Genomic DNA, 24,674 nt, shown 5'->3' with positions numbered 1-24,674 from the left:
GTTATTTCTAATGGTTGGGATGAGGAGGGACTAGCTTTCAGGAAAGGAAAAGAAGCAGTGGGGTTATTTATGATGGAAAGAAGACTCCAGATATGGCATGCCAGGAACACTGATTCTCAGGTGGGTGGAAAGCATTAGCATTTTACCCATATTCCTCATCGGCTTCCTGAGGATAATTAGAATGCATTTCCATTTGCACTTTATTAAAGTTTCTTTCCCAACAATCTTTCTCTTTAACTGTGGAGACAGGTTCAAAGCAGGTTGCCAAGGAAGCAGATGGTCAATGCCATGGCCCAGGAGGGCTGTGACCAGTCCTGAAGGCCCCAGGCTGTGCTTCGACCTATAATGAGACAGAAAATGGGAGGAATATCAAAACTCTGTTCCCCAAGAACCACTGATACATGGAAACTGTCTGCCTAGATCCCTTTGCTTCAGGGGTCTCCCTGAATGGGTTCTATGAACCAGATAGCATCAAGTTTGGGGTCAGATTCTGGGTCAGGAGTTAGTGGGGCAAGCTGTGCATTTGGGAACTCACCCTGCTGTTCTGGGCTGTCCTTCCCCTCATGCTGGGCCCATGCAACTGCTCGTCGCTGCTCAGGACTCAGAAAGGCCATTTGTTCAGGAGTGACAGCCACAGCCTGAACACTCGTGAGACTAGATAGCTGGGTGGGACTGAACACCACCTGGGGGTGGGAGCAGAAATTAGTACATCCAATATAGCCCCCATTGGGCCCTGGCTCTGTGTGGTCACCTCAGACCCCAGTTCTTAAATACTTACAGCAAATTTAGGAGCAGGGATGACAGAAATAGCAAGAGGGGTAAGGCCCTGGATCTGTTCCTGCAGCAGTGCTGAAAGAGCCAGGTCTGGGATCCCTGCTGTTGAAGCAAGTGGGATGGGCATCCAAACATTGTCTTATACTGGCCTTCCCCCTTCTCTTCAAACCTATAGACTATAGACTTCTCTAACCTCTCCCCAAATACCCGGCCATACACCTTTCCCAACACATCTCCAACCTCTTACCTAAATGCCTTCTCAGACTCCCACCTTAAGAATTCCAGAGCAGTCCTCCACCCAGTCCATCCATGGTAGGGAAACCAACCTCTAACAGCTAGCACCAGCAGTGGCCCAGCCTCCCTACCTGCTATTGTGCCGATTTCAGTGAAGATCTCAGGCCCCCAGTTACTGACTGGACCAAAACCACCCGGCAGCACAAGGAGCTGGGCCAGAACTTCCAGTTGCTCCTCAGAACACTGGAGATGCAGATTGCCCAGGAAGAGAGCTGCTTGGCTGTGGAAGAGTGGAAAGAAAGAAAGTATATTCAGCCACAGTGATAGGGTCCATGGTTATGGGACGGGAGTATAGATGGCTTCAGGTGAGGTCCCTTCCTCCATGGGACCACTCCACCATGAGTCTTCCATCCCCAGTGAGTCCACCTTTACATGAGCACCACCACCCACACATCCCCTCCACAGATGACCTAAATTCCCAACTGCTGATATGCTGTAGCTCCTCTGGCCGAAGTCCACAGAGTGTATAACCCAGTGCAGTCAGATGAAGGAAGTCCAGGTGGCTCACATGCCGGCCACTCTGCCGCAAGAAACTGGAGACCACAACCCGGAGCTGGGATGGAGATGGAGGGCACAGAATAAGGAGAGAAATCACAAGGAATTCATGGGTAAATTCATGGTTGGGGAAGAGACAAGTGCTACTGGATTTTATACTTGTATTATTAAGAACTGATGATCCAACAGCCATGAGGAAGATTGAGGATCCAAAAAAGAGAAGGCCTCAGGGAAGACAGTCAGGAGGGAGTTTTATGTGTCCAGACCTCAAAGTGAATAAATCACAGAGTTCCTAAGGCCACAAGTAGGGGGTATTCTATTTTAATAGAAAGAATGGCCAAGCAGGGTAACAGAAAAAAAATTCTTTAGGTGTTAGGTGACCTAAAGGCCTAGATCTGTGGAATAGAAGTTTGGAAGGTAGGAAAAGGGAAGGTGTTACCTGGATGGAGCTCCAGCCATCTATCTGCCCCAGGGTGCTCAGCACTCCCCAGTCCACTAGGATCAGCTCCTGTAGTTCCCGCTCTCCTAAACCTATTAAGAGCCGACCTAGCTGCAGGATCTGCTCAGGACGGAATCCCCGGGGAGGACCCCACAACTAGGAGAAAGAGGAACAATGTGAGTGGAAAAGCACTGGACTAGGAGTCAGAATGCTTGGTCTTAGTCATGCCTCTGACCTTAGCTGTGAACTCTAGGCAAATCACTTGCCTCTCTGGGTCTTTAGTTTCCTCAACTGTAAAATGAGAGGGTTGGATTAAGGTTCTGACTAAGGTGTTACTGAAAGATGCTAGAGTCTCAGTATAGAAGAATAGCAGATCATAGTCCATGGATTCTAAACCTTATGTGCACCAGACTCACTAGGAGTGCCTGTTGAAATGCTGATCCCCCAGAGCCCTCAGAAGATTTTTCCCCCCAAAAAAGATTCTTCAGTGAGTCTAGCATAGGACCCTGGCACCAGCATTTTAAAAACCTACTCCCTGGATAATTTTGATACACCCTAAAGTTTGGTAACCACTGCCTTCTTCCCTCTACCCATTGCACTAGCTTCCTTTTCTCCATATTCATCCTCTCTGACTTCCTACTCAGGATCCACTCTCATTCTTTCATCTCCTATTTCCTCCACTTTTCCCCAGCTATCCACTCCCTTGTGTCTCATACCACACCCAACCAGCTTCCTCATGTTGGCCCCTCCATCCCTAACCTGTTTTGCCTTGCCCATAGCTGCCCGTAGTTCCTCAGGCCCAAGTCCTGGGTCTCCTGCGAATAATTCCAGGCAGTCCTCAAAGTCTGAGAGCTCCATCCCTGCAATCTGGGTTGCTGACCAGGCTGCTGGGAATGTCCCTCGTATATCTGCACAATTTGGCACAGGTTCTGAAGGGGGAAGGCAGGCACAGGGGGTCAGTGTAGAATTAAACTATGCCCACAGAAATATCTATAGGTGGAATGACCCCTCCAACCTTTGGAGGATAGGGTAACATAGACAGTATGGGCCAAAGGATTACTATAGTATGAGAATTACAGGACTCAAGGGATATTAGAACAAGTGACTAAAGAGGATAAGTCCCTCATTGTATAAATGGAAGGCTGAAGGGGTTGCCTAGGGATTTAATGGCAGGTCTAGATCAGAACTCAGGTCTCACTAGCATCTCCCTCCTACATCCTAAGCATCTTCCCAGCAGACAGCACCATACTCTAGCATAGAGCCAAGCTTAGAGTGGGTCAGCTGCTAATATGGATAAGAGAACAGGAAAAGGTAAGTCCTGGGCTAATAATGTAATGAGTTATAAATGTCCAGAGCTATAGAACCCTAGAACCAGAAAAGACCTTGAAAATTATCCCTCTAACCACTGTGGTTTATAGATGAGAAAACCCAAGCCCAGAGAGCAGAAGGTGTGCAAATCTGCTCAAAGGGCACAGCATACCTAGAGCCCGACTTCTGTCTACATTTCTGGATACTCTTTCCTATACACCCTGATAGACATGAATATTTGGGTAGTTTCACCTGGGAGATCTTCTGCAGTGGGCCGTACAACCCCAGCTACCAAGGCAGCTTTCTTGGAAGCAAGCTGTGGTCTTCCACATAGCTGTCCAACTCTGCTCTGCTCCCAACTCTGCTGCTTCTCTAGGAGCCGCTCCAGAGTCTCTTGGCCCAAGGCCTCCTGTGTGAGATGGTAGATGGAGGGTGGGGAGACCTGGGCAGGTCAGGGCCAGCTGCTGCAGCTATAATTTTAAAGTCCTATCTCTTTTTAGCAGTTTCCCCCAGATTCAGGCTTCACATCCCTTGCCCTCAGTCTCCTTGCCCTTAGCTCCCCAAAGCCAGCTCACCAGTCCCCTCTCTGCTCTTACTCCCTCCCTTGTTCCTTCACCTCACCCTGGGGATCAAGGAAATAGCTTCAGTAGACAGAGTGAGTACTAGGCGTCCAGCTTGCTCTACTTCACCCTGGCTCCACAACTCTGGCTTCCTGGGGGACAGGAAGAAGATCAGGGGCTGGGATGCTGAGACAACTGTGAGGGAAAGGAAGGGGAAAAGAGGACATGGGGACTCAGGGCTCCAAGGGACCTTGTGTATATTTATTCAATGATCTGCCACTGATGATGGTGGTTAAGAGAGTGGGTATAGGATGAGTCAGAATTAGAAGTTCCCGAAGGTTCATACCCAAGAGCAGGCTCCTGTGACAAGAGCCATCCCAGCTCTGTGGCAAATGGCTCTCCTAGGCAGAAGCCCTGCAGCTGATTGAGTTGGCCCAGCAGGATCGGTAGGGGGATCCGTCGTGTACTCTCTATCCCCAGGAATCCAACCAAGGGGCCCAATGTCTCCAGCACTTCCCTTGAGACTGTTGTCTCCTTTGGAGCCTGGAGGGGGCATCAGGCCTTGGGACAATGCATCTCTGACTCAGAGGACCAGATTCTTTGATCAAGACACCAAAACCTTTGATTTTCCCTCCCTCCAGCTCCCAACTCAAGACCCTACGATGTTCACTGCCATTGTTTACTTTCTTAAATAATGAGCCCAGATAGGAACAGGCAGAAAGGCTAGGAGTTGGAATCCAAGGGATTTCTTGGACTCTAAGGAATGTGGACAAAAAATATGAACCTAGAGATAGGTTGGGATGGAACCTAGAGATATATCTAGGGGCTAGGACCTTCTGGACAAGAACCTTTTTGGCAACAAAAGTGTGGGGCTAGGCCTAGAAGATAGAGAGCATTGTCTGAGAGGTAAAAATTGTCCAGGCAGCAGTTCCGAGTCTGGTACGTTGGACTCTTACCAAGTTTTGTAGTGCCCTCTCTGCCAGGGCCACCCGGTGGAGTGGGGTCAGTGCCAGCAGCTGCTCTGGAGCTCCTCGTACCAGCCCCACCACCAACATAATAGATTCATTGGACAGTCTATCCATCAACCGGACCCTATAGCAATTTGACAACAGGGGCATTCAGAAATGAGTCCTGTTGAGAAGGGATAACAGAATGCCACATTGCCCAGACAAGAGGTAACATCAGACCAAACCCTATGGCCCTGGACAGGATCTGATATTAAACTGCCCCAGATGCAATTCCCTTCATAGTGTTTAAAAGGAGAGAACAAAAGGAGTGCCATATTTCTAGTCTTCCTCAGGAAAAATGACAAATGACCCTACCTTATCTAATGGAATCAAAAGTCCCAAATATTAAATATCTTTAAAATTTCTCCCCATTTGGGGCACCTGGGTGGTTCAGTTGGTTAAGCGTCTGACTCTTGAATTCAGCTCACGTCATGATCTCATGGTCTATGAGTTCGAGCCCCTCGTTAGGCTCTATGCTAACAGTGTGGAGTCTGCTTGGGATTCTGTCTCCCTCTCTCTCTTCCCCTCCCCCACTTGCTCTCTCTCTCTCTCTCAAAACAAATAAAAATAAACTTTAAAAAAATCCCCCCCCCCCATGTTATAGATTAGAAAACCAGCTCACAGAGATGGTGGGATCTTACTCCCAAGTCCTTTTTTCCACAGGGTCACCCTTCCTCTACTTTTTGTGGGGAAGTCCTCTCTCATTTGCATAGTGCTGCACAATTTACCAAGCCCTTTTATAGTATTCTCTTATTTGAACCTTATGACAAAACTTTGGGGTAAGACAGGTATTTTTCTTATTCCTCTTTCATAGATGGGGAACTCAGGTTTTCCAACTCATGGTCTAGAAACTTATCTAGGTCCTTAGGATTCTAAATTATCTCCAAGAACCAATAAATTTAAATAGATTTCAATGGCTTTTTTAAAAGCCCTTTTGTCCAGGTTTCAGAAGTGTATTCTATCTAGGGCTGCCAATTCTGGAACTGGAACTAGGCTGCATAGCACAAAAGCCAAAATCTGTGGAAAGGCCTATAAAAATGTAAGGATGGAATCAACTGCTTTACCATCACCTCATCCCTAGGAAGACTAATACTAGCCTTTTCCTACTCTAACTTACAGTTCAGATGGCAATGGGGTAGGGATGGGGGCAAAATGAGAAAGGAAGCCTGGGAGAGAGATACTCATAAAACTCCTAGAGTCTCTGTGTTAAGAGGACCCTTACATTCATGAATTTTCTCTCCCCACAACCCTTATCCATACTTAAATGTGCTCTACAACATTCCTGCAATGAGACCATTCGGCCCAGGCTTGAATAGCTCTGATGTTGGGAATTTGCTACATCAGTTTTCCTTGTATTTTTCAAATCTGATTTTTACTCATTGGTCATTGTGATGCCCAATGGAGCCATTCAGAAACATGCTAATCTATTTTCTATTTGATAGCCTTAGGAGTATTTAAAGGCATTTATCATGTTTCATACACGCTCTTTCTGTACTCCACTGAACACACTGACAACATGGTGGCTTAAGCAGACTATAATCTTCTAGGGTGAGTTGGACCATTGACTCCCTCAGTTCAGATACTCTATCTCTATTAATGTGGCCTAGGTTATACTATGATTGTTTGGCAGCCCACATCATAGTGTTGCCCACCATTAGCTGTCCTATGTTGGGGTCATGTTCTGGGAGCCAGTCAAAACATAGAGCAACTTTGAGTAGAATCCTCTGCTTTGGGCTATAACTGATGGCAGAGGACCACCAGACAGAAAACTTCCACCTTAGGGCATTTCCTAAGGGCAGACCCTCTACCCCAGGTTGAGACGTCTAGGGATCCAGTGTCTCCAGTTGTAGCACTTACGGTAAATCCAAGAGTAGCCTGGTGTCTAGCCCACTCAGTTCTGGCCCCATGGTTGCCAGCTCTGGCTCTGGCATTGTCATCCTCCGCTGTAGCTCCACCCAGATACAGGCTCTCTGTAGGATAGGATGGGGAAACAGGTCAGGATAGAGCTAAGCATAGGGGCCGGATTCGGTACCCAGGATCCCTGCCTCCCTGCTCCACTAATGTTTAAGCACCCCTCTCACCAGACTCCCTCGAACTCCAGTGGGCAGCTGATAGATCATGTGCACTACTTCAAGGAAGTTTGCCATTGAGTTGATCTGCTGCAGAAACTCACACGACATGCCCCCTGCCAGGGTGCCCAGAGCCCTGTAGGTATGTGAGTGGGTAGATGCTCATTCAACACATGCTGTGGTCTGTCTGCTCCTTGATACTGATACTCTCAACACAAGTACAGAATTCATTTATGGTAATTTACAGTTTGAGAAATGGCTTTCCATAGAAAACCACAACATCATCACTGTTTATCAGAGAGGAAAATAAACGTTCACAGACGTCAAGGGATATTCCGAACATCATTCTATTAAAAATGTGGTAAACTGAGCGTAGAGCTATATCTTTAGATTCTGAAGCCCATGATTCCTTTACTGTGGGTGAAAGGAAAGTGATACTTACTTGTTCCTGTTTATTGCTGCATGACCAGTAGCTCTGAGGTCACCTTGGATTAAACTAACAACAGCAAATATCTATTGGGAGATTTCACTGGGCCAGGAACTATATTAAGTACTTTATATGCCTTACCTCATGTAATCTTCACAACCACATCCTATGAGGTAGGTACTATTGTAATTCTCATTCCACAGAAGAAAAAAACTGAAGCTTAGAGGATTAAATGACTTGCTCAAGGCCATGAATAGGTCTCAGGGCTGGGACCTGAATCCAGGTGTTCTGAATCCCTTAAACTAGTCAGGATAGGTGTGGTGCTATGGGAAGGCAAGAGAGTAAAGGGAGGAGGAGCCAAGAGAAGGCCCACACGCTGGGACTATGCATCATCCATCCTCGCATGTCCCATTGCATATCATATGGGGCATGGCACATGGGAAGTCTCAAAAAATGTTAGTTGAATTAAATTCTGCTCAACACAAGTTACTCACTGCAGATTCCTAAGTGTCAGGTTGGTGGGCACCTGCATCTTCTTCCAGAGAAACTGAGCCTACAGGAGAAGGAAAGAGGAGCAGCCCCCCAGCAGAGATATTGCCCAAGGACCTAAGATGCTTTGGACCTAGCCCTCCCTCCCCACCCTGTGGATCCACCAGCCTCCTACTCTCCCAAATGTACACTCCTCTCTTGGAGATGGGGGGGGGGGGGAGAAGTAAGGGGGAGGGAGAAGGAATAAAGCAAAGCAAGTCACATTATAAAGGATGCTGGAGATAATGTGACCAATCTAGGGCTGACAGATAAAAGAGGTGGAACATAGAGGATAGTTCTGGAGTAAGTGAGGAGAATTACCTGCTGCTCAGACCAGGGCAGCTCCCGGTAGCGCCTTCGGTTAGCCAGAAGAGCCGCAGAGTCCAGCTGTAGCAGCTTTAGTGGGAGCAGGGGAAGCAGGCAGTCTGGCCAGGTGGTGGGGATGGGCTGCTGGTGAGGATGTGTGTAGCAGAGTAATGATAGGTAAGAGGGGCATCATGGGGGTGGGAAGGGACCAAAACTAGGGAAAGGGTGGATGGCATGTGCCACTATAGCAAAACACACCAGAGAGCCCTCACAATGAAGGTGGATGTGGTCAAGTATTGCTGCTATTCAGGCACCTGATGAACTGATCTCCCTCAGACTCTCTGAGCTTTGCTCTTTTTATCTGAAAGCAGGTTCGTTGGCCTGGAAGATTTCTCAGACCCTTCTGGTTTTGACATTATAGGACAGTGTGGGTCATGCTGTCATGTAACTGGAACTGGGGAGAGCTGCTAATGTCTTGGTGGAAACAGAGTCAACTTGGATGCTCAGGGCCACTGCAGGGAGAGTATAGGAGGCAGCACCAGTCATATGAAACTACCCAGGGACATGGAGAGGAGCTTAGTTGGGAGATCCCACACGTACCTGACCAGGGATACACACAGCTGCACTGGCACCTGTTGTACCTATGTTTTTAACACCGTCTTTCACCTGCATGAGAATCAGCAGAGTGTGTGTGTGTGTGTGTGTGTGTGTGTGTGTGTGTGTAAGGAAGTGGGGAGGTATGGGAGGCCTTCCCTGGCCACAGGGAAGATGCCCTCCTCTTAACCAGAGCCCACATCCCTGAATGTCTCATCCTCCCTGCTACTCTCATACCCGAAAGGTCTGCAGCAATGCTGCAGTCTGGCAAGCTGAGAGGCGTGACAGTTCAGGGGCCAGGCAGGAACAGGCCCCAACCAGAACTCGCCTAGGGATGGCCTGGAGTGTCTGGGAGCTGAGGCCTGGCAGCAGAGGGTGCAAGGAGCAGAGTTCCTCCAGGGACAGCTGGGGAGCAAGAGAGACAAGAGTCCTGAAGAAGAGAAGCAGGGTGGTTGGGAAGACAACAATCACAGTACAGCAAGGCAGCAGGTCTGAGGAACTGAGAGGGAAGAAGGGGCAGATGTGAGAGCCAAGGAAAGGGGGACAGGGACCTCTGAGGGACATTGAGAAGTTGTTGCTACTCACATCATGCCTAGGGAGGAGCCGTCCAAGCAGTAAGACAGCCTAAGGTGGGATGGGATGAAACAACAGCTCTCAAGTCCTGGTAGCCAGGTTTTATGCAGGTCCCTAGGACCTACCCTTTAAAACTTCTAGTTTTCTTGATACCACCCCAGTGACTAGCCTGGCTCTGGGCTCTTCTTGATCTGAAGAAGGGGGATGAGGGAGTCCTCCTTGGGACAGAGAAAAAGGAGGCTCCAGAGAAGCTGGTGGTATCCCTGAATGTCATTCCCTTGAGTGGGGTTCCTGGGGTTGGAAGGTGGATGTTAGAGAGTGAGACAGGCCCACCTGGGCTGGTGTGACACTGGTGCCCTGCAGGGCAGGAAGCATGGCTCTAAGCTGGGGCTCTGACAGCTCCTGCAGGAAACGGAGGCCCAGCTGAGGGAAGAGAGGGGCCCAGACCCGCAGCTCCCGGGGGCTCAGCACAGCTCCTCCAGATGAGCGCAATACCCCCAGAAGTTCATATGCCACCTGTAACCAAAGAAAGTTTGGGACTGGGGAGAAAAGACAAATGAACCTTAAACTTCCTCTCTAATCCCACATCTGGATTTCCCAGGGCCTGGGCTAGGGTTTAGAACCAAAGATGGGACACGAACAGATAGGGTTTAAGATGTCAAAGGGTATGTTTGGGGTGTCATAGACCAAACGGCATTGGGTCAGGAAGAGGTGGTAACAGATAAGGATGACCACGAAATAAGGAACAGAGATAGTAGAGGTCAGGGGAGGGCTGGCACTGTTGTGCTCAAGCTTGATTGAGATGACTGAGCATGTCATCCACACAGACCCAAGGAAAGCCTGGACTCTTATAGGCCTGTGCCAAGGGGCTCACCCGTCCTTGTGGGCTGAGGGTCCCGTTGGCCGCACATTCCAGCAGCCCCCGTTCTACTGGCCCCAGTGGATCACTCAAGGGTACCAGGCTCTGCAGCTCCTCAGGGCTCAGGAAACAGGCGAGGGACCCCAGCCTGAGAAGGGCATGAAGCTGGCCTTCATGTGGTCACTGAAGCTGGCACTAAGGTAGGGATCGTGTAGGTATATGGAGTAGGCACTCTGCTAAACTAGGAAATATGGGTACCATAGATAGGCCTCTGTCCTGGAGTCCTATACTGCCTGTGGCCGCTGCCTACCTTTTTGACCCTTCCTTCCTAGGCCCCCAACCCACCATGGCAGCTGCACTAGCCTCTCTCCCAATTTGGCTTTGATCACTGATCCCACAACTGCTCACCTGCGCACCTGCTCTTCTCCATCCTGGACACTCTGGTTCACCAGGCTTCGTAGCACATGCCGGGCATGCCCTGGCCCAAGACCTGCTGCTGGCCAACTATCCTCCAGGGCCTGGATCTGAGGTGAGGAGGGTCAGCTCATGTTGGGTCACTGTGGGACACTTGTGGGGAGAAGCTCACCAGGAGACATACTACTGACTCCTGTTCCACCTAGGAGAAGATGGGCTAGTCAAGAAAATCATGTCATACCTGGTGAGGGCTGAGCTGCAGAAAGTTCTCCAGAGGGAGGTGGGGGAGCAGGGGCAACACTGCCCATAGTAGCTCCTGGGACCAGGCGGGCACTTCCCCAAACAGGTCAGGGGCCAGCAGTCGCTTTGCAAGAGCTTCCTTCTGTTCAGGCCTCATTCCTGGGCTGTAATCTCGGATGGCAGCCAGTCTGGGGAGAGAAATGGGTATTAACCTTTGGCCCCTGTTGTCCCCCTCACACTCTGAAGCCCTACTATCATGGACAAGAAGGGGCTGCTATAGGCTGATGGGGTTGGCTGACCCTGACAGGATCAGAAGGAGTGGTGTGGGGTCCTTACACACTGTCATTGGCCAACAAGGATGGTGGGAAGCGCATCAGGTCAGAGACAGCCAAGAAGGGGATGAGCGGTGACAGGTCAATGAAGAGCTGGGAGGTGAGGCGTGGGTACTGCTGGAGCAACAAGGCTGTCAGGCGACCCAGGGCCTGCTCCTCAGATGGTGGCACCTGTGAGGGCATAGGAATGGATGCTGGCTCTGGAGATGCTCAGTATTATCGCCATCTCCTTTTGAGCTTCTCCTTCCACTGGGGAAGCCCTCTGCACACCAGGTTCCAGGTGCTCTTGATTCCCAGATGTCTCCCTCCATCCTCCCCTCCCCCCCCCCACCTGCCCTCTATACCCACCTGAAGCTGGGCCCAGGAACGGTGCATGAGCGTCAGGAAGCCCTGAGCAGCCTCCCTCTCTGCTGAAAGCACCAGCTGCTGGAGATTTTCTGGTGGCATGTGCAGGTATGCCTGGGAGTAGGAGGTTAAAGTGGGCATGGCCTCACTGGGCAGAGACCTCATGCCACAGTTGTTACCCATTCCATCCATGTACCCCTCCATCTGTTACCTGCACTAGAATCTGCAGGGCCCAAACACTCTTCTCCCTCTGGAGCAGATCCCATAGCACAGGCTGGTGGGGAGACAGACAAGATACCAAGAGCTGTCTCCTCTGTCCTCCTGAAGATTCCCCAGGCACTCCAAGTCCACTTGCTATATGCTTGTCCTTCATCTGAAGCTTGTATGTGTGTCTCATCAGATACTAAATTCCATTAAACCAGGATGATGTCTCAAACTTCTCCTGTACCCTTTTCTATGCTAGGTCCATTGTTGGCTCAATAAATACTTGTAGATCCAAACCAAAACTATGAATCTGTATAATCCCATTTCACTGGACACAGGACTTGAGAAAGGTGGGCCCTAACATGGAGTAAGGAATCTTTACATATGCTACATAACCTAGCAAAGTGCCTTACATATAACGGGGCACCCAATGAATGAATTATGGTAGCCCCTTCACTCTACAGAGAAGGAACAGAAGTCCAGAAAATCTGAGTTAAATTATTTTCCTATTACCACACTAATGTGTGACATAGTTGAACCCAGAACTCAAGTCTTCTGATTTCTGGTTGCCCTGAACTATTCTCATTTCTGTCTTATCTTCCTATATTTGCCAGCCTTCTCACTCTCTAGGGACAGAGTCAGATCCCTCCAACTTGATACCTTTCCTTTCTGGAGCAGAAAGGGGGAGAGTCAAAGAGTTAGAAAGAATAATGAGATAACGTTTAGTGCACGTTTATGTGTCATGCTATATACATAAGCCCACAGCATGTATAATCTTATGTAATCCTTACAGGTACCCTAAAAAAGTGGCACGGTTACTCTCCCTCATTTATAAGTGAAAAAAATGTTGCTCAGAGAGGTTAAATAACTTGTCCAAGGTTGATCACAGAACTAAGATCTGAACTCAGGCCTGTCTGACTCCAGAGCTGTGTGCTTAAAACACTATACTATACTACTACCTCTCAGTATTAGAGAATTTGTTTGGAGGCCCTTCCCTCTGTTCCAGGGGCTTTAACCTTGGCAGATTACTCACACTGAAGCAGGACAGCAGCTCCATCTTGTTTATACCAGAGCTGGGGCTGGCAGTGGGTTCAAAGCCCAGCGGGGTCCACTGCTCCTCCTGTTCCAGGTACTCCCCAACTGTCCGCAGCACACTGCGCCGGCCCTCTGGGCGGAAGGCATCCCAGAAGGAGCAGTTGTCTGGGAGACTGGAGAGCATCAGGGCCTGACCCAGCATCCCCTGGGCCTCAGTCCCCCCAGCCCCTGGACCCAGAAGAAAGGTCAGCAGGCGCAGGAGATAGTGTAGGCGTGTGGAGTGGGCAAGGGCTGGTACAGAGGACTGACAACGTGGCAATTGGGATAGCATGCCAAGCAGGAAGGGGGCTGGGGCCAGACACAGTGGGGATGGTCCCAGTGGTGGCAGAGAGGGCAGAAGAGGGCCCAGTAGCCCCTCTAGGAAGCAAGTGTCATTGCCCCCACGACTTATCCTGCACTGGCCTGCTAGCCAAGGCCAGAAGGGCACAAGCGCTTCATACATGGTGTCATTGGCACAGACCATCATCAGGAAGCTGCCCCCATCTGGGCAGCGTTCCCCACAAGGTCCAATGTGGCAGGGTGGGAAGGCAGTGGCATCTGGGGTAGGGCCCTGGCACACATGCTGAACCCAAGCCTGATTGCTGGGGGGCACAGCCTGCAGACCCGCCTCTCCACACAGCCGCTCAGCCCACAGGGTCTCATTCTCCAAGAAGCAGCCCCAGAAGATCTCTGGGGTGAGGGGAACAGAAGGCAGTCCTTCAGGACAGCTGGTGGGGGGTGGGAGAAGACCAGCACAGAGCCGCTTTACCAGACGGCGATTGGGGCCAGACAAGGCTGAAAAGGAGAGGTTGTTACATATTGCCTCCAGAAACTGATCAGGAAACTGGTCATGGCAGGCCTGTAGCCAGCCTTGGGCACCTGGTGCCCATGAGACTGCATACCACACAGCTGTCTGGCAGATGGCAATGGTGCTGGGAGGGGGCTGCGGGGTGGCAGGCTTGGCGTGCTGGCAGAGCAAGTGGATGGAGAAGTTGGAAATGCTGTAGGGTGGTGCTGGACCTGAGTGGTTCTCGCAGAGGGCCTCCACAGAGATGGCTCGCTGTTGGCGAGGGCTGATGTGGGCTGAGAGCTGGGAAGCCCTGGGCAGAGGCACACCTGTGCTCAGACAGTGGAGGAGGGCAGGGGGTGGGGGTGGCAATCCAGACAGAAAGCCCAGCGCCTGGACATCCCAGGAAAGGTTGTGCCGGATGCCCCTGGAGGGAGGGCAGGAGGGAGGAGTAGGCATCACCTGGTCAGTTTAACCTTTAGTTGAACATTCTGACCCTGGCCCAGAGCCCTGCATGGGGGGATGGCAAGCATAGGCTTTTCCAAAAGGTCCCTGGGAGTATAGGTGTTACTGGTTTAAATACTGGGATGGTAGGAGCAGGAGAAAGATCTGTCCTGCCAAGGCACAAAATCATCTAGGAGCAGCCCAGCTGGCGTCCCTTCTGTCTACCTGGCTCCCTTCTTTCTCCTTTCTTCATATACTTTTAGGTAGCTTAAATACAACCTTTGGTTGACCTCACATCAGGAAATCTGCCCTGCAACTGAGTAAGTCTAACAGTGCTCTGACATTGTTGTACTGAAACAGTAAAGATGGAGGAATCCAGTCTTATCCTTTCTTTCCATACCCCAGCTTTATTAGGTAACATTATTAAGCACTATGTGCAAGACAGTTCTGAGTGGCTTGCACATAGAGCATCAACCCATTCAATCCCTTTCAACAACTCTGTGGTTGTTAATATTATCTATATTTTATAAGAAGGGAAACTGAGGCATGAGAATGAGAATGTAACTACCCCAAGGTCACTTGGCTAGGTAAACAGAGCTAGGACACCAACCCAGACAGTCATGCTCGAAAACCACTAAACAATGCCCTCCCATCAGTCTCCTCCTCCATTCTGCAGGCTGACAACTTTCCAGGCCCACTCCCTCAGAACTCCTCTCCTGGTAAGAGAGTTACTTACCATAAAAGCAGCTGTTGAAGGTTGCCTAGGAGGGAAAAGAGTAAGGAAGAGGACTACCCCAATCTCCCCCCTTCTTTGTCCTGCCACAGCCCAGCCCCGAACCCAGCAGCACTCACCTCCCTGGCACTGCCCATTGGCATCAGGCTCTGGTTGCCCCAGAATGGAAAAGACCTCATCCTGTAGGGAGTCAGTGACACGGAGAAGCCCCTCCTGGAAGGCAGCATAGAGGGGGGCCCCCACTGTGCGCAGCAGACCTCCCCAAAGAGCCTCCTCAGAGCCTGGCTCCCCTACTGGGGTGAGCAAACCCAACAGACCCTGTAAAAAGTGGGGGGCTGGCTCCCTCCCATTGAGGCCTGTGGCATTTGTGGGGTCCACACTGGACTGCACCTGTACCAGGGCCTGCCATCGTGTACCCTCTAACAAGAGCAGCAGAGAAGGCAACCAGTCAGCCACCAGGACGCAGTCAGAGGGCCCATCACGGGTGCATGGGGGCCGGGTAGGGGTTGGGGGCCCCACAGGAACTAAGGCTCCTAGCAACACCTCTGCGAGTCCACCCAGCACACCTGCCTGGTGCCCCAGGAAGTCCCGGGGGGTCTGCTCCTGTCCCAGCAGTGCCAGAACATCCCCTAGTAGACCTAGCATTGGCTCCCAGTCTGGGCTGCCTCTCAGTGTCACTAGGAAGTCGTGGAGCCGGAGGGCAGGGGGCTGGAGAGGTGGGGGCTCCCCCACAGGTCCCTCCCCCATTCTCCCAGGCCCAAAGGAAGAAGAAATGTTGGCCAGGAATGCAGAGAACTGTGAGCGGCTGAGGGACCCCTGAGGAGCTTGGTCCATTGTGGAGAGCAATGACTTCAGGAGGGAGAGACCAGGGTCCAGGGACTGAATCCCAGTAGGGACCAGAATCACTGTAAGAAGAGAAACCAGAGGTCACTAAAGGGGAAGAGCCTAGAACCCAATTCGGTCCTGCCCGGAGCCCAGTCCTAGCTTGGATCTAAAGATGAGGCGACAAGGATGGCAAGCTGAGTCCCTTTACTGAATACTACTGAATACTTACTATAGTAAGTCTTGGCCTGCTTTCTTAACCCTCATTTTCTTCCTTAGCTCCAGTCTCTGACCATTTTCCTTTATCTTTTATAGAAACCGGTTAATCTCTGCATTCTTAAGTCTCTTTTCAGCAACCATCCCCTTCATCCCCAGCCCTGCTCACTGTTCATCTCACCTGCACAGGACAGCGGCAGCAGCAGGGCCCAGAGGCTCAGAGCCATGTTTCCAGGTGAGCACTGGTAAGAGGTGAATTCTGGTTATTCTCACCTTGTATGCAATAGCCAGGTGAGGGCAGAGCACTGCAGGCAGCCTGAGTTGCCACTGACACTGTAGTGTGGTCTTTCAGGGAACAATATCTGTAACCTGACAGCAGGTTTGTCACCTGAGCCACTGAATACCTGATCCTTTGGCTTTGGAGAAAGGTGTGCTTCTGTGAGAGGGACCAGTGATAGGGGATCCCGGGGGCGGGGGGGGGGGGGGGGGCTCAGAGGAGCCCAGGGAAATAACTTCAGTTAAGAGCCAGGATGCAGATAGCAGTGGGCAGAAATAGAGGTGGAGACCTGGAGACCAGGGTATAATGTGGTAGGGAGGGGGGCTGCAGAAAAATGTAAGAAAGTATAGAGGGTACAAAGGAGTTAAAAGCAAGTAGGATTTGAAGGAATCAAGGAACAAAGGGGGCCCAGAGAAAGGAACTGGGCAGCCAGGTATGAACAGAGAAGAGAAACAAAGACAAATGTCTGGTCCAATGACAGAGCATTCAGGAAGAGCAGAGCCACTTTTGACTCAGTACCTAGAACCACAAAATGCTAAGAATGGGAGAGGACTTCAGAGGTTACAGAGACCAAACCTCTCATTTTATGGATGTGCAACTTGCTCATTGGGCCATTCAAATATTTGTGTTTGCCCTGTGGTCCTCTTCCTGTGGCCTAGGTGAATGCTCTGTAGAAAATTCTGAGCTGAGAAAAGAGATAAGCCAGATTAAATCACTGTGCAAGGGGGCTACTTCCCACATGGACACACACACGCATGCCCACATGTGCATGTATTCATGCAAATACAAAGAAAGAGAGTACTGCTCACAGATCAGAGAGATCCCATAAAAAATACTCTGGTCTGGTCAAGGTGAGAAGTATTTTCTGTCCTCCATTTATATATCCCCAAAGGCCTTTACCTGACACCAGCTCTAAATAGTAATTCAACACTGTGGCTCCATTCAAACTATTATTCTGTCCCTCTTTCCTTAAAATCCTCCTCTATTCTATCCCCTCAAACCCACACATTCAAATCTATTATTAATGAGCTTCTGCCCTAGAAAGTTCACTTAGGATCATAGAATTTTAGAACTGGAAGAGACCTGAGGAATCCTGTGGTAAAGAAACTTCTCATTTTATAAATGAGGAAATAGAGGCCCCCCAAAATGGAATGACTTGGCCAGGCCACCAAAGTTGAGGACACTGCTAGGATTTTCCAAGGCAAATCAGAAGTTGGGATCAGTGAAATGATCTACTGCATCCCTTTGCCAATATTTTCCCTTTGCCTATCACAGTTACCACATCTAGTCTGAAAAGCAGAGAGGATAATCAAAGGAAGAGTATGGCCTGTATTCCCAATAGTTTTCTATCTCCTGGTTCCAGGCCATCCTGCAATCCATTTGAATTTCTTCCCTTGGTTCTGTAACAACCCCCTTATAATAAATTATCCTTTTTGGCTAATAGTGTACAAAAAAAAATGAGATGGCTTGGGTTCAAATCCTGGCTCCAATGCTTACTAGCTGGGCATCTTGGGCAGTTTCTAAACCATTTTGTGTCACAATGTTCTTTTCTATAAAAAGGAGAAATACTAGTATAGAGTTATTTTGAGGATTAAATTAGATAATGCACTTAAAGTACTTAGCACAGTGTGGCATTCATCCAATAGAGTAAGTACCTATCATGTGCCAGGCACTGCTACAAAATAAACTTTCACTAAATAATACTACTATTGTTATTAGACTCAATACGAGTTATATTTTTGAAACTAAAGAGTCCTTTAGTATTGAGTTATTTAGCTCAATATGAATTATTTATTTGAAACTAAAGAGTCCTAATTAATACAGAAATTTTTACCAAGAAGTAGTGTCTTGAGTGAAAGATCTTTAGAACAAGTTTGAAACTAGTAGACTCAAACAGAGAGGGAAACAATGAGTACTCCCTCAACCCAAGCTAGGAAATTCTTGGCAGTACATATGATGATGGAGCAAGCAGTTGGTTAAGCAATCCTGTTGCCACCAAAGCTTCAGAGTATGTGCCAACTGAGGGTAAAGTGTTTAGGGTTTATAGCTAATATATCAAGCTATCTGATATAAGCAGGTTACTGCTTATACAGTTGACCCTTGAACAATGCAGGTGATTAGGGGCACCACTCTCCACCCCCAACCTCCACTGCACAGTCAAAAATCTTAACTACCCCAAAATTAACTAAGAGCCTTTGTTAACTAGAAACCTTACCAACAACATAAGCCATCAATTAATGCATATGTTGTATATTATATGTATTATATACTGTATTCTTCCAATAAAGTAAGCTAGAGCAAAGAAAATATTATTAACAAAATCATAAGGAAGAGAAAATACATTTACAGTGCTGTATTTAGCTAAAAAAAAAAATAAGTAAATAACTGTGTGTAGGTGCATCCGCACAGTTCAAACCCGTGGTGTTCAAGGCTCAACTGCAGTTTGGTAAAGTCCAACAAAAATGAGAAGAGTTTCAATCCATGAGTGATCAAATAGAAAGAGAAAAACAGAAACAACAGACAAATTACAGGAGTACAGAATAAGAAATTAATCATGTGTCTTGCTAAAGTGAAATGGAGAAGATTGGTGGGATGACCGGAATGCTCTGTAATCTGGCAATTTAAAGGGAGATACCTAGGAGGAGCTGAAGAAGTTGAGAAATCTGAAACATCCTCACTGCCTCAAACCTGTCAGACGGGTACTCCTTCTGACAAGAACACATTGCTCCCTTGTAAATTACAATTATTTTTCTCCCTTTTTCCCTTTTTGATTTGCCTTTTGTAACTGAAATATGAATTGCTCACTAGATATCCAAGAAATCCCCACATTTTCCATATCTTTTTCAGCTAGGTAGGGGCAAGTGATTAGTTCTAACCAATGAATAGTAAGTGACCAAGAATTTAAGAGCTAGTGAATGATGCTCCAGTAATGTCTTCTCTGTTGAAGTAACCTAGAAACCACAAGCTGATACTGTTGGTGGGAATGCAAACTGGTACAACAATGTTGGAAAACAACATGGAGTTTCCTCAGAAAGTTAAAAGAACTAACCTATGATCCAGCAATTGTACTAGTAGGTATTTACCCAAAGGATACAAAAATACAGTTTCAAAGGGGTACATGTACTCTAATGTTTATAGCAGCACTATCAACAATAGCCAAACTATGGAAAGAGCCCAAATGTCCATCAACTGATGAGTGGATAAAGAAGATATGGTATACATATACAATGGGATATTATTCAGCCATCAAAAGGAACGAAATCTTGGGGAGCCTGGGTGGCTCTGCGTTAAACGTCTGACTCTTGCTTTCAGCTCAGGTCATGATCTCATGGTTGTGGGATTGAGCCCACACTGGGCTTTGTGCTGAGTGTGGAGCCTGCTTAAGATTCGCTCTCTCTTGGGGTTCCTGGGTGGCTCAGTCAGTTAAGCATCTGACTTCAGCTCAGGTCATGATCTTGGAGTTCATGAGTTTGAGCCCGGCATCAGGCTCTGTGCTGACAGCTCAGAGCCTGGAGCCTGTTTCACATTCTGTGTCTCCCCTTCTCTGCCTCTGCCCCTCCCCCACTTGCACGCATGCACACACACTCTCTTGAAAAATAAAATAAAAGGAATTAAATTTTGCTATTTACACCAACATGGATGGAGCTAGAGTATATTATGGTTAGTGAAATATGTCAGGCAGAGAAAGACAAATACCACATGATTACACTCTTATGTGGGATTTAAGAAACAAAGCAGATGAACATATAGGAAGGGGGAAAATAGAGAGAGGGAAATAAACCATAAGAGACTCCTTACAATAGAGAACAAACTGAGAGTTGATGGAGGGAGGTGGGCAGGGGATAGGCTAGATGGGTGATGGGTATTAAGGAAGGTACTTGTTGTGTTGACCCCTGAGTGTTATATGTAATTTAACATTTAGTGATGAATCACTAAATTCTACTCCTGAAAACAATATTACACTATTTGTTAACTAAGAAGAATTTAAATAAAAATTTGTAAAGAAAAAAAAAGGACCAAGTAGGTCCTCTTACAGGTTTAAGGCACAAATTCATGCTACCCATGTGTCCTTAGGTACCTGAAAGAAAAAAAAAAATGTAAGTCCATTCTGCAGGAATCCAACTCAAAATACGGACTTCAGGGGTGCCTGGGTGGCTCAGTCAGTTAAGCATCCAACTCTTGATCTCAGCTCAGGTCATGATCTCATGGGTAGTGAGTTCAAACCCTGCATGAGTCTCTGTGCTGTCAGATTGGGATTCTCTCTATCCCTCTCTCTTTGCCCCTACCTCCCTCAAAAATAAATATAGAAAAAATCTTTAAAAAAAAAACCACACGGACTTCAAAGAATAACAAGAGAAATTTACAACAAGTAACTCACAATCAGAAAATACAAAACATGTGAGAAAACAAGGCATCAGGAATGAGAGTTAGCAGAAATAATAAATAACATAATCAGACTTGAAAGACTAAAAGTGTTTAATTTTTCAGATTTAGAATGTAAAATAAGTAAAGTTAATTTGCATGAATAAATAAAAAAGGGTATCAGATGTATGACTAAGAAACAGGAAGTTCAATTATTGAGAATAGTCAAATTACTTAATTCAGTGAATTACTTAATTGTACCTAGGTATTGTACTTTAACTCTTGCTTTAAATTGTATTATTCCTACAAATCAAAACCACAATGAGATACCACCTCACACCTGTCAGAATGGCTAACATTAACAACTCAGGCAACAACAGATGTTGGCGAGGATGCAGAGAGAGAGGATCTCTTTTGCACTGCTGGTGGGAATGCAAACTGGTGCAGCCAATCTGGAAAACAGTATGGAGGTTCCTCAAAAAATTAAAAATAGAACTACCCTACAACTCAGCAATTGCACTACCAACTACTTATCCAAATACCTATATATACTAGTTATTTATACAAAAATGCTAATTTGAAGGGGCACATGCACCCTAATGTTTACAGCAGCACTATCAACAATAGCCAAATTATGGAAAGAGTCCAAATGTCCATTGACTGACAAATGGATAAAGAAGATGTGGTGTGTGTCCATGTATATCTATCTATCTATCTATCTATCTATCTACACACGCATATACATACGATGGAATATTACTTGACAGTCAAAAAGAATGAAATTTTGCCATTTGCATTGTATTATGCTAAGGAAAATAAGTCAGTCAAAGGAAGATAAATATCACATGATTTCACTCATGTGTGGAATTTAAGAAACAAAACAGAGGAACATAGGAGAAGGGAAGGAAAAATAAGATAAAAACACAGAGGGAGGCAAACCGTAAGAGACTCTTAAATACAGAGAACAAACTGAGGGTTGCTGGAGGGGTATTGGGTGGGAGGATGAGCTGAATGGATGATGGTCATTAAGGAGGGCACTTGTTAGGAGAACACCGTAAGTAACCGTATGTAAGTGATGAATCACTAAATTCTACTCCTGAGATCATTATTACACTATATGTTAACTAATTTTGATTTAAGTAAAAATTTAAAAATCTTATACAAGAAGCAAAAATAAATAAATAAATAAATTGTATTATTCTTTAAAATGTAAAATAAATTAGTATAAAAAGAAAAAAAGTGTGCCTGGGTGGCTCTGTTGGTTAAGTATCCAACTCTTAATTCTGGCTCAGGTCATGATCTCACAGGTCATGAGTTCAAGCCCGCATCTGGCTCTGCACTAACAGCACGGAGCCTGCTTGGAATTCCTGGTCTCCCTCTCTCTCTGCACCCCCGACTTGCTCTCTCTCTTTCTCTCTGTCTCTCTCTTTCAAAAATAAATAAACTTAAAAAAGAAAAGAAAAGAATAAAAGGGCACCTGAGTGGCTCAGTTGGTTAAGTGTCCAACTCAATTTTGCCTCAGGTCATGATATCAAGGTTTGTGAGACTGACCCCATATCATGCTCTGGGCTCATAATGAGGAGCCTGCTTGGGATTCTCTCTCTCCCTCTCTTTCTGCCTCTCCCTCCAGTCATGTTTGTGTTCACTCTCTCAAAATAAATAAATAAATAAATAAGAAAAAGAATGCAGCTTCTCTGGAAAACAGTGTGGCAGTTCCTCAAAAAATTAAAGATAGAACTACTCTATGACCCAGCAATAGCACAGTTAGGAATTTACCCAAGGGATACAGGAGTGCTGATGCATAGGGGCACATGTACCCCAATGTTTATAGCAGCACTTTCAACAAGAGCCAAATTGTGGAAAGAGCCTAAATGTCCATCAACTGATGAATGGATAAAGAAGGTGTGGTTTATATATACAATGGAATACTACTTGTCAATGAGAAAGAATAAAATCATGCCATTTGCAGCAACCTGGATGGAACTGGAGGCTTTTATGCTAAGTGAAATAAGTCAGTCAGAGAAAGACAGATATCATATGCTTTCACTCATATATGGATCTTGAGAAACTTAACAGAAGACCATGGGGGAAGGGAAGGGGAAAAAAAACAGTTACAAACAGAGAGGGAGGGAAGAAAACCATAAGAGACTCTTAAATACAGAGAACAAACTGAAAGTTTATGGGGCTGGAGAAGAGGGGAAAGTGGGTGAGGGGCATTGAGGAGGGCACTTGTTGGGATGAGCACTGGGTGTTGTATGTAAACCAATTTGACAATAAATTATATTAAAAAAAAAAAAGAAAAGAAAAAAGACAAAGAAAAGAAACCACAAGTTGAGATGGCAATTTCACAGGGCCAAGTAGCCTCAAGCTCCAAATTATCCCACAACATTTACAATCATTCTCGTTATTTATGAGTTCTGTATTTGTGAATTAGCCTACTAAAATTTAAAATCACTAAAATCTGTGATCCCCAAATCAATACTGGTGGTATTTTCTTTCTTTCTTTCTTTCTTCCTTCCTTCCTTCCTTCCTTCCTTCCTTCCTTCCTTCCTTCCTTTTGAGAGAAAGTACATGATCAGGTGAGAGGGGGAAGGGCAGAGAGAGAGAAGGAGGGAGAGAAAAAAAATTTTTTTTAAATATTTACTTTGAGAGAGAGAAGGAGGGGAGGGGCAGAGAGAGAGGGAGAGAGAGAATCCCAAGTAGGCTCCATGCTGTCAGCACAGAGCCGGATGTGGGGCTTGAACCCACAAACCAAACCATGAGATCATGACTTGATCTGAAACCAAGAGTTGGACATTTAACTGACTGAGACACCCAGGGGCCCCAAGGGATAGAGAATCTTTTTTTCTTAATTTTTTTAACGTTTATTTATTATTGAGAGACAGAGAGAGGCAGAGCATGGGCATGGGAGTGGCCTAGAGATGGGGAGACACAGAATCCGAAGCACGCTCCAGGCTCTGAGCTGTCAACACAGAGCCCGATGCGGGGCTCCAACTCACGAACCTCGAAATCATGACCTGGGCGGAAGTCAGACACTTAACCGATTGAGCCACCCAGGTGGCTCCACCCAGGTTCACCACCGAGCATGAGTGGAGCTTGATCTCACAACCATGAAATCATGACGTGAGCCAAAATCAAGAGCCAGACACATAACCAAATAAGCCACCCAGACGCCCCTATACTTGTTGTTTTTTCATAATCACTCACAGGCATATGCAGAGTGGTGAAAAATTTGAGTCACCTGGTGTCTACGTTGTCTACATTGCCTTAAACAAGGCAATATTTCACTGCCTTCTCATAATATAAATTTGTGTCCTTTTCATGATCTATTTAGTGCCAGAAGTTTAACATTTTTGTTCTTTTTGTTCATGATTTTGCTATTTAAAGTGGCCCTCATGCTTAGTGCTAAAGTTCCTTCTAGTGTTCCTAAGCACAGGAAGGCTATGATGTGCCTTAGAGAGAAAATATGCGTTAGATAAACTTTATTTAGGCATGAGTTGTAGTGCTGTTGACAGAGAGGTCACTGCTAATAAATCAACAACATATATTAAATAAGGAGTCTTCAAACAGAAATAACTTACATAAAACACAATGCATAAAACAAGGTTTTGTATCCACTTGTTGTGACCAGGCTAACCCCATACTTCCCCTAGGAGCAATGGTTTAACACTTGCTAATTCAGTGTTTTTGAATCTCTCTTTTTTTTAATTTTTAAATGTTTATTTATTTATCTTTTGAGAGAGAGAGGGAGGGAGAGAAAGAGTGAGCTAGGGAGGGCAAAGAGACAGGGAGAGAGAAACCCCAAAGTGCAGAGCCCAATGCAGAGCTCAAACTCATGAACTGTGAGATCATGACCTGAGCTGAAACCAAGAGTTGGACGTTTAACCAACTGAGCCACTCAGGCACCCCAAGAAGTAGTGTTTTAAGTGAAAGGTTTTCAGAAAAAAACATGGAACTAGTTGAGTAAAGTAGGGAGGGGATCATTGAGGACTCCCCCAATCTAGGGAAATTGCTTGGCAGTCCTTATTGGGACTAGAAGAGGAAGAACAGGCTTGAAGGAATGGTAATAATTCAGTTTTGGACATATTAGAAATGAAGTACCTAAGAATAGACAAATGAAATTCCTGAGGATAGACAACTAAATATTTTTCTTGGAGTTTCTAGGAGAGGTCTGGATTGAAAATGGAATTG

The 24,674-nt window shown here is 46.8% G+C and overlaps 1 protein-coding gene across 1 annotated transcript; it reads right to left on the bottom strand.

Moving 5' to 3' along the window:
* Positions 1 to 222: 222 nt before the first annotated feature.
* On the bottom strand, positions 223 to 16,071 carry STRC (stereocilin). The gene is made up of 29 exons (XM_042940517.1): positions 16,026 to 16,071; positions 14,926 to 15,711; positions 14,810 to 14,834; positions 12,802 to 14,056; positions 11,776 to 11,838; positions 11,568 to 11,678; positions 11,224 to 11,390; positions 10,889 to 11,075; positions 10,642 to 10,757; positions 10,249 to 10,381; positions 9,708 to 9,890; positions 9,387 to 9,425; positions 9,039 to 9,206; positions 8,808 to 8,873; positions 8,223 to 8,348; positions 7,868 to 7,926; positions 6,959 to 7,082; positions 6,735 to 6,847; positions 4,827 to 4,962; positions 4,217 to 4,413; positions 3,932 to 4,022; positions 3,563 to 3,719; positions 2,762 to 2,931; positions 2,003 to 2,158; positions 1,479 to 1,621; positions 1,140 to 1,288; positions 779 to 876; positions 536 to 683; positions 223 to 340 (listed from the first exon to the last, which is right to left on the bottom strand). The coding sequence occupies exons 1-29, from the start codon at positions 16,069 to 16,071 to the stop codon at positions 252 to 254; spliced, it is 5,301 nt and encodes a 1,766-aa protein (XP_042796451.1). The 3' UTR covers positions 223 to 251.
* Between the last annotated feature and the right edge of the window lie 8,603 nt (positions 16,072 to 24,674).

Source organism: Panthera leo, chromosome B3 (assembly GCF_018350215.1).
Source record: "Panthera leo isolate Ple1 chromosome B3, P.leo_Ple1_pat1.1, whole genome shotgun sequence".
Taxonomy (NCBI): domain Eukaryota; kingdom Metazoa; phylum Chordata; class Mammalia; order Carnivora; family Felidae; genus Panthera; species Panthera leo.
The sequence above is the reverse complement of the archived record's forward strand: the minus strand, read 5'-3'. Positions and strand labels throughout refer to the sequence as shown.

Bases quoted from the DNA above. Each gene is read 5' to 3' on its own strand.
- STRC (XM_042940517.1), bottom strand. From the start codon at position 16,071: ATGGCTCTGAGCCTCTGGGCCCTGCTGCTGCCGCTGTCCTGTGCAG. The intron at 9,207-9,386 runs GTGAGTAGCAAC...CTTGCTCCCCAG, and splicing joins GGCTCCTCCCTAGGCATGAT to CTGTCCCTGGAGGAACTCTG. The intron at 6,848-6,958 runs GTGAGAGGGGTG...CCTATCCTACAG, and splicing joins CTGGAGTTCGAGGGAGTCTG to AGAGCCTGTATCTGGGTGGA.